The following is a 10,000-nucleotide window of genomic DNA, read 5'->3' on the forward strand; positions in this document are numbered from 1 at the left end:
ATTGTTCCCACAGGAAAGGGTCATGGATTATTTTGGTCTGGGCACAACGTAATTGCTATAGCAATTTAGAAACAGAATTTGGCACCAACTGACTGGAAAAGGTAGGGTAATTCACCACCGGCTTGTCAGTTTTCTTATGATAGACTTGTGAGAACATAGAGAAAGCACTTCAGTGAGTACATCAGGGAAAACAATTCTGTGACCCCACAATTTTGTGAAACTGCCACAGATTTCCTGTCCCCAGGATCTGTGTTCACTTCACAAAAGTCTGTGATTAGAAGGTGTTCAGTGTGGAAACACTGATGTACACAAACAAACCAAGGCACATACTGCTGCATGCATTGCATGTACATGACGCATACAAATGCGTCCATGGAAATGGTCAAAGGCAGATAAAGGGAGAGCTAGAGAGTGCCCCTACAGAGGTCAAGCCCCCTCTTCGCGGCGATCAAAGAGTCGGGCAACGGTCCACTACAAAAGGAGCCGCGTTGTTTGTCTGAGTTCCAAGGACCACACGCCATTGGAGTGGTTTTCAATAGACCTGCACGGTCACATGGGCTGCACATGTTAAGTATTTGTGAAAAGACCCTTTGTGGTAATGTTGGGATGGGGGTGATTTGGATGTGCGAGTGTGTGTGTGTGTGTGTGTGTGTGTGTGTGTGTGTGTGTGTGTGTGTGTGTTAGGGCTGGGCGGTTTTGGAAAAAAAATAGCATCACGGTTTTCTTGATGAAAATTGAGATCACGGTTTTCTGCACGGTTTTTTGATATGCGACGATTTCCCCCCAAATCTTAATCTTTCTGAGGAAAAGATCTCAAATTAAATGTTAAAATGAGATAAAATCATGAATTTTAATTAATTTCCATTTATATTTTATCATTTTTTCATTCAATAATATTTTCTATAATTTATAGTTTATATTTCCCTATCCAACAAAGTCTCAAATTAGAGAAAATGCAGCATTTCATAAAATAACCTAAAATCTTGACCAGGGTGCCATAGATTTTTCAAGGAAGAAGGGTTAAATGATTATAAGCAGCTATTTTGGGTTTTTTTCTAAGACAGCCCAAAACAGCTTATTTTGTTCTACACCTGGCAACACTAATTGCTTATTTGTCGTTCTACACCTGGCAACACATCCGGCGCGTTGCGCTGCCGCTGGACAGAATAGTGGGACAGAAACGAAACAAACGGATTTACTTGACATTGTGTGCATATTGTCTTTGAATTAAAGTCCAAATCCAACGTAGAAGGTATTTTGTCCGGTAGTTTGTGTCATATTGCGATGTGTTTCGCTCCTATTTTGCCCCTAAATCATTTCAAACAAATAATAGCAATGTAGCAATGTATCTTGTCTGCCCATTGCATTTGAAAGCTAGGCTACTTTAGCTTATAAGCTCTTAACACGCAGTTGGGATGGTAAATAAATACAGTTAAGAATCAGATTGTAGCCTGTTAACATAGCACCACATAGAATTGCCTTTTATTTAACTTTGTGAGATCAAAAGTAGGCTAAATGAATTGAAATGTTTGTCATGATTCATCCATGCCATGTGTGTTCATCATGTTTCACTAGCCTCTAGTGCGTAACCAATTATTTTATCAGTTCAATCAACATCTTACATTGTGGTGACACGTAGAACAGCAACAACAGTGGAGTTGAAATGAAGTGTCAGAGACTTATGAATTAGAAGAATCTTTGGAAGTGTGACACGGAGTATGAAGCTCACGCACATAACATAGTAGGCTATAAACAACAACAACAAAACCGTCTCTCATCAAAAAGAGAACCTTGTGTAGTGTAAACTGAGATCACGGTTTTTTAACCGTACACCGCCCAGCCCTATGTGTGTGTGTGTGTGTGTGTGTGTGTGTGTGTGTGTGTGTGTGTGTGTGTGTGTGTGTGTGTGTGTGTGTGTGTGTGTGTGTGTGTGTGTGTGTGTGTGTGTGTGGGGGGTCGACTTGCTCACCTGCATGGTCAAATGCCACTGCGCCACGCACATCAAAAGTTGAGAGTTAAGATGGGAGTAGAGATACATGCAAAACCAGTGACACGCGCACACATTTGTTTGTGTGTGTGTGTGTGTGTGTGTGTGTGTGTGTGTGTGTGTGTGTGTGTGTGTGTGTGTGTGTGTGTGTGTGTGTGTGTGTGTGTGTGTGTGTGTGTGTATGCGCGAGTGCGTGTGTGTGTCAACTCTGCTTACGTCTTTGTTTGCGAAGTGAACCAGACATGCCAGAAGGTAGGGAGGGGAACGAGAGCGACAAAAGAGAAAAGAAAGCGAAAGAAACTCACTTTTCATATCGTTGGACTTGAGTGTCTCGCTGACTTCAAGAGTTGCCATCCCCAGAAGGATGTCAGCCTTCAGAGTCTGGTGGCTCCATACCCGAAAGATCAACTTGCTGAAGGGCGTCACAATACTGGAGGGGGAGAGAGAGAGGGATAGAGCCAGCCAGAGGGAGAGAAACAGATAGAGAGGGAGAGAGGGAGGGAAGGTGACAGAGAGAAAGAGAGAAAGAGGAAGAGGGAAAAGGAAGACAATGCAGATGCACTCTTGTTAAAAAAGACTTTCCACACTGAAGCAAGCAGCTGTTCTCATAGTCAAGTAAAGTAAAAACAGTAATTCAAAAGCCAGAAAAACAGCTTTCTCCCTGCCCATCCTTTGCACCGCGAAACATCACCATCACTTTTCTAAACATTGCAACTATGTTGTTCCAACCTTCGATTTCTGATTCCCAAGCAGATTCTTAACGGATTCCTTTGGTGGTGGCACAAAGGCTGACTTCAGGCAACTACAGTGTGTGACATGAACTTTCAGCATCAATAAAAACCTTTTACTTTATCTGGGGCATAGTTACAAAAGTATAGCCGCCAACCAGTTTCAACCCTCACTGGGTCTTCATCTGGGCATACATAAATATCTTTCTAAATATCTGTCTGTGTGTGTGTGTGTTTGTGTGTGTGTGTGTGTGTGTGTGTAAAAATGTGGAGTATATAGTGCCTGGACACTGCAGTAACCAACTACGCCGCTGTTAGGGGTGATGTGTTCCTCTGTGATGTTACAATAGGCACAAACCACACAATAGTAACTATGCGGGAGACTTGAGTACTGCGGAAAGCCAACTTCACAATGCTCCTCCCTGCTGCTGACTAATGCTTTTATTTTTAGATGATACTATAGTTTCATTGAAAACAATCAAATGGTCCCCATGAATATTAATGGCACTGTTCTAATGACTCCTTAATTGCAATGTCTTTGTAATGCTTGTATATGACATTATGCTGCTAATGTTTTGGCTTGTAATGTTTGTTTAATATATTTTTTGAGAGGTGTTCAACTCTATTTAGACAGGACAGTGAAGAGCGGGACAGGAGGCGAGTGGGAGGACCAGAAAACAAACCCAGGTCCGGAATCGAACCCAGGTCGCCCGCATAGCAGCCCAGTGCCCAGCCGAATAACCCACGGCCGAGCCATTGGCTTGTAATGTTGTTGTATCTTATTGTTCTTCTCCTTTGAACAATTGCTGGATATAATCAGGTAGACATTCACTGTGGTGACCTCCGCCCCTCTGGACGCATCGTGACGCACCCGACCGTATCCCAAACAACCGATCATGTCGGTCATCTGGCCATTGCCAGTGCAATACTCACACAGTGATGGGCTGTTTCCATTTGGGGCTGGTGGTGTTGGTGCACTTCTCTGTCTTCTTGGATTGGCCATCCACCGCCACCTCAACGTAGGGACTTGGCCCAAACCAGTTCTTCTTGTTCTCCTTCAGTTTCGCCGCAAGGACTGTAGGCGAGCAAGCAAACGAGCAAACGTCAATACAAGTTCAGGGATCGCAGATAACATCAGCTTGCTTGGTCGGTGCCATAAAACATAGATAAAAATGCAGAAGGCTATTGTGTGCAGTATTATTTAATAGCCCTTGCACGGTCAAAGTCGCTAATTCAAAACACTAAACTCCGACTCACAAGCAATGTACTGTATGAAAAATACCTTTCTCGACAGTGACTTACAAAAGATCATAAACAAGCTGTAAATAGTGGGAAATCAAAAAGGCACGTACTGATAATCTGAAGCTGGGCCTTCATCGTGATGCCATCAATGAAGCACGCAGGCTAAGTAACAAGCTGCCAAAAACAGAAGAGAAAGATTATAATTAGAACAGAGATCATCATTACACATTACACAATAAACTGTACATAAATAAATATAAAAATAACACACACATAAATAAATCTAGCCTTCCTGACAGGTTTGTAGCACTGTACACATTGTAGCAAGCTGCACGTAAGAGGAGATTACAGTAGGTGTTGGTGTATTTCCATAGTAAACATAGAAATGTTTGTTGGGCAACTGGACACACTAGCCTGTGAAAGGAGAGTGGTAGGCCGAAGTCAGACCTCAACTACTACAGCAACAGAGTATCAGAGTATCTCAAGGCTGATGGTCAAAATCCACCAAGACATCAGTCATGGGTCCTAACGGACTAACACTTCGTCCATCCTGTTGTCAGCATTGCTGGTCCTTGAATCACCAATAACTCAGTGCCACAGGGCTTCCCCCAGAATTGTATAGTTAAGGCAGTCACCTTGACAACAAGCACCTACCACCTTGGCTAGGTCCTCTGAAAAGATAACACTTTTGTATTGCAAATGTTATTTCTAAAGCTGCTTAACCAAAAAGTTGAACAAGCAATTTTTTGTAGGGATTGTTGCTATGTTATTTCATATTGAACTTAACTGTACCATATAGCCTGTCAGATATAGTCATATGTCTCTGATATCGGCCAAACCCCCACCCACCTTGACTAACAAATATTCTGCAGGAAACACTGTGCTGCAATAAGCCAAAATGCAAGACAGAACCAGATTGGTCACATACAAATAGCCAAAATGCAACCCAGAACACGGCTGGTCACATACAAATAGCCAAAATGCAACCCAGAACACGGCTGGTCACATACAAAAAGCCAAAATGCAACACAGAACACGGTTGGTCACATACAAAAAGCCAAAATGCAACACAGAACACGGTTGGTCACATACAAAACGCCAAAATGCAACACAGAACACAGTTGGTCATACGAGGTCTGGTCTGTAGCCATCACCAGTGACCGGCAGGAGTGAACATTGTGTAAATGGCTGTGACCCTCTATGATCATGGGAGCAAAGACGGAGCTTATCCTGGGCAGGATTAGCCTCAGTGATGCAACGCTGAGCACCTACACAGTCAGACACACAGACAGACACACAGACAGACGGTCACTTGCTGATGATACTCCTGACTTAGTGTCTAAAAGGAGCCACACGGGGAGAGAGCGACACTTACTGCAATCCACTTGTCACAGTGACAGTGGCAGGGAAAGTGCTGCCACCTCAATGGCCGCTATTGTGCCATCTGGACACTGGACACACTTGACTGCACGTCACTGCACAGAGCACACACTTAATACTCTCGACAGACGTCACACACCACACACCGCGGGGTCTGACTGCGTGTGCTACAGTACTCGGCTAGTCCATGATGACTGTAGTTTGTTGTGAGATGCCGTTTCACTGACGACATGGTCAGTCAGTGGGTACGCTCCATTATCGTAACTTCCATCCTCGACCTGTGCTTGTGGACTTGTGCTTCACTGACCACCTGCCTCCATGTAGAGAAAAAACTAAGTTTCCCCACTGTCAGCCTAGCCACCACAACAACATCTGGGGAACTTCTGCCCAGTGAACATCTGAATGGTAAATGAGAAAATGACCTTTGATTTGCGCTTTTTGCAAGATATTGCCGTCATCACGAGGCCACAAGCACAATGGAAGGGAGGACGGGAATTGGGATAATGGAAAGAACCTAATGAGTTGAGAAAAAAGCAATAACCATATAATCTGAATATGATTCACATGGTTGTTTTGCAGGCCTCCTTTGGAATTGAGAAAGAAACGTGTTGCTGACCATCTAACAAGTCCAATTATATTATTTTGTTGCTGGACAATACAGGCCAATTTACACTCTTTCCTCCTCCTTCATTCGCTCATATGTTGGCTTCATACACATGTTCACGTCTACAAAGTGTGTGTGTGTGTGCGTGTGCGTGTGTGTGTGTGAGCGAGCGAGAGAGAGAGAGAGATCACACAAGACATTTACTGCCCGAATAGACAGCCAAACACACAAATTGACTCTGCCAGTCAAATATCAAAGTCCAGCCATTTCACTGGTCTTCATATCCTCATACGTAGAGGAAGAACGCAGCTATCAACAACAAAACTGTTAACATGAGGGATTAAAAGTTCATCATCTTGAGTCAACAACTTAAATCCTCATTATTTCTACCCCGATCATGTGTTTATCTGGCAGGTTCAATGGTGGACATGGCTTGAAAAAAATGGTTCAATAAGATCAGGCTTAGGTTCATTTTAGATCAATTGTGGTGTTGTTGGCAGCTGTTTTATGGGGCCTTCCCTCCTCTTCAACAGACAGGGTGTTCTTTCTTCAGGAGCTGGGCATTCAACAGAACAAGCATCTAATTCAGGGTTAATAATTCATTGGCATGCCGGTGAAACCAGAGCCTACCAAAGGGCATCTTCTACAAGGCTCGCGCGCTCTCTCTAGAACTAGTCTACTATTATGACAGGGTCCACGGTCTGGTGGAGAGTCGACTGGCCTACTAGCATACGGCAAATGACAGATCACTGATATGCAGATCTAGTAAAAAACATTACGCATGAGCATCTGATCTTCGACATGACTTGACCAGAGACTTTTGACAGGTGCTTGCCAGGTCACAACACGGGCCATACAAAGCTTTGTCGACGTCACAAGCGCCAAAATAAACGAACTACTGCTTCTGTAACCCTGTTACACAGGTACCCGTAACAGAACTAGTCAGGACACTTTTTGTTGACATGCTTACGAGAAAAACCGGCTAACGCCACTGAGCTAGTGTTTCTGTTACCGTAAGGTACTTAGGTTAAGCATAAGCATTACAAGACACGGCAAAACAACCTCACACCCTTATACAACAATCTTACACGTGGGAGCAATTTTCATGTGACTACACATGGTCAACCATCACACTGTATGAAGAAATACGGTATGCAGGCAAAACAAACGCAAGAATTATAAGGTCGTGAGCACGACTCCTCGCAGGCTAGCTAGGCCTTTGGTAAAACTACTGCCGGCCAAGTAGTATAAATTATTTCCAAAGTCAACAAAAATTGGAGACATTTGATCGCGCTAGATGTAAAACCACGGTTTTAAGGATTAATTGTACCTTTATAAAGCGACTCAGTCGTTAATAAATGAAGTTGAACAGGTCCATTATCCCAAACGTCAAACGCCCACTTCAGCTTGCTAACTTTGAAATGCGTGACAGGCTCTCTGTCACTTCATTTTCAACTGGATATTCATGACAGCAACTCAACTTGCGAGACATTGCGTTTGTATCATCGGGGCAATATAAACTACACCACTGTCAGGCTACTAAAGCAATATTTGTAGCAACAAGGAGGTAGACCATCGCCGTCTCTGGTTAGCGTACCTAGCAATAGCTTGTTTAGACATTCGCCAGCAATGTTTGCTAACCTTTCGACAGCCCTGACGGCAAGTTGCCCGACTAGCTCACTAGCAGTCAGACTGTATCTATGTTATTAACAACGACCCCAACTCCCTTGAATGTTACGACGTGTGTAATGCCCATATATAGGAAAATAGAACCAAACAAAGTCGTGAGCTAGTGATAGTCTACGTCTGTCAAACACGGCGGTCTTTATCAAAAGTGCTATCAGCAATTTAGCTGCTAGCAGCTACATAATTAGCCGCGCCAGCGCGCTGTCACAGGTGCAGCAAGCTAACCCTAATATTAGCTCTCTTGCAATCATCACGTCCTATTTGCTAATCATAGAGTAAACCTTACCAACTTTGGTATGATGAATAAGACGGTTAATCCTTTATGTCCGGTGAAAATCAGGGTTAGGTTCCACTTTTTATAGTAGTTTGTGTTCGGTCCATTTCATAATTCTATCCGAGAACCATCCACCATCTCTGTGAGCTTGTCATGTGACAGACCAGACCAACTCTACGTTTGACGTTCAGCACAGCAGATCTCGTTTCATTTTCCTTTCAATTTAGAACTTGGCTAGGCTTAAGCTCTACTCTAGTCTAGAGCTACTCAACGCATCTTTCTTAGCCAGGCATTCATAGCCGTCATCATGCCATTGTTATATGCAAAGTAAATAGCATGAATTTCAGTAGGCTATGTTTTAAATAGATAGGCTATGGCAAATAACTTAGTTCTTCTACATCTTAGTGGGAATTGAAAAATCAGACTGTCATCTGAAAGAGAGGTTCGCACTTCGCAATCCTAATTGTCCTCAGATGATTAATTTGCTGAACTCACAATTTCAAGGCATTGGGATTTATTCCTATGTGATAGGTAGCCTATTCTACACCCTTGATAGGCCTTGGCCGAGCTCGAGGTGGAAGACAAGGGGTTTGACCGGCATTTCATTTAATTTAGGCTGAGTCTGGCCATGGGGTAGCCATTTCATGTAGACCTAGGCCTAGCTATGTGAGCTGTTGACAGATCACACTAATAAATCCAAACGAAGGAAAGTTCTCTTTCAAATTCATCCTGCGCTTTATTTTTGATTTGCATTCAAGTTCCATCAGAGGGCGCTAGGGCACTGCTCACTTGCTTTTAGAAATTGGTAGCATGGTAAAACTGACTGTAAATAAAATAGAAAATAAAACTGTCCTGGCTAATATTGTGGGGACATCTAAAATAGACATAGAATAATGTTCTCCACCCCTCACATTTTTAATGATTTTGTAGACGATTGCACATAGGCTAATAGCCTCAATTGTTTAGATTATGTGTCAACATGCCCAAACACTAATGTAGGCCTAAAACAAATATGGACAAAAAAAATCAAGCTATTTGTCCATAGCCTACTACTCGCAATAAGTTTCACACTCATTTCACTTGGGGAAATGTTGTTTTATGGGGAGAGATGCTCATCTGAGAAACGACCAATGGGATTGGGGGGAGGTGGAGTTAACGTCTACGAAAGTTCCTCGCATCAGCACCAGTGGAGAGAACGTTCCATCTCAGCCTGCCTCCCCGACTCTGTCATATTCTTGCATTGCATTTTCTTTGTAATAACCTAGCATTCAGTTCGTTTGCATACCAACGTCGAATTGTTCATACTTCACTGAAATAAGGAGCGTTTGAAAACATGTTGGCGTGCACGGAAATGATCACAATGTGTCTTCAGTCGGCGAAACGGCAACATATTCTTGCCCAACAGCAGCAGCAGCAGAAAATCCAAAATCCTGTTCACGGACTTTCCATTTTTCAAGATGTAAGTAGACTATCTAATGACTGATTTTATCCAACGCAAAAGGCACTTTGCATGCGTTTTGCAACTAGTCATTCCGTGCTGTCAAGTTAGTCAAGGTGACTGCATGCCATAGGCTACGAGTGTAGCTATCATTTCTGCAGCTGCAATTGGCTTTAGTAGGCTATGAAAAGCAATTGCTAGTTGTTTATGTGTTTTCCTTTTTTTCTATGTGAAAATTGCCAGATGCTTCTTCATTGTAAGGAGAAATTAGTCAGAAGTTGCTCAGTTATTGCAAATTCCCTGATTATTGCCTACCAAATAGCCTATGCATGATTGCATTACTATGCATTAGGCTATAGCCTGCAATCATCTATAGCCTAATATATTTTCCAACATCATTGCTGATTTAGATGGACTGTATGCTAGGCTAATTTTAGATTACAAGGCCTGTATTCAATTTAAGACAGGTATTTAACAGATGTTTTGTTGAAAGGTGTAGTCTGCTGGCTGGACTGATTATTTACCTGACGGCATATGGATACACCTGAGTGGAGTGACCTCCATTGTAAAAGGCTTGAGCACATTGTATTATGAAGGGTGTCAGTGATGTATTACATGACCTTTGTAAGGTCACCCTGAAGCCTAACAGGGATTAAGGCAT

At 42.9% G+C, this 10,000-nt stretch overlaps 2 protein-coding genes across 4 annotated transcripts in view; one reads left to right on the forward strand and one right to left on the reverse strand.

Annotated features, from left to right (window-relative positions):
* The window catches only part of itcha (itchy E3 ubiquitin protein ligase a), a 39,559-nt gene extending 31,499 nt beyond the window's left edge, over positions 1-8,060 (reverse strand). For 2 of the 3 annotated variants that reach the window (XM_063215140.1, XM_063215137.1), the window contains exons 1-4: positions 7,914-8,060; positions 4,068-4,131; positions 3,649-3,790; positions 2,293-2,417 (exon numbers count right to left, since the gene is read on the reverse strand). In XM_063215140.1, coding sequence (XP_063071210.1) covers positions 2,293-2,417; positions 3,649-3,790; positions 4,068-4,092 — 292 coding nt within the window. In that variant the 5' untranslated portion in view covers positions 4,093-4,131; positions 7,914-8,060. The remainder of the gene's footprint in view (positions 1-2,292; positions 2,418-3,648; positions 3,791-4,067; positions 4,132-7,913) is intronic. The other variant, XM_063215139.1, reaches the window with a different exon arrangement.
* Positions 8,061-9,015: 955 nt separating this feature from the next.
* The window catches only part of necab3 (N-terminal EF-hand calcium binding protein 3), a 67,545-nt gene continuing 66,560 nt past the window's right edge, over positions 9,016-10,000 (forward strand). Inside the window, exon 1 of the mRNA XM_063216384.1 lies at positions 9,016-9,360. Coding sequence (XP_063072454.1) covers positions 9,235-9,360 — 126 coding nt within the window. The 5' untranslated portion in view covers positions 9,016-9,234. The remainder of the gene's footprint in view (positions 9,361-10,000) is intronic.

The sequence above is a fragment of the Engraulis encrasicolus genome, chromosome 14, assembly GCF_034702125.1.
Source record: "Engraulis encrasicolus isolate BLACKSEA-1 chromosome 14, IST_EnEncr_1.0, whole genome shotgun sequence".
Lineage (NCBI taxonomy): Eukaryota > Metazoa > Chordata > Actinopteri > Clupeiformes > Engraulidae > Engraulis > Engraulis encrasicolus.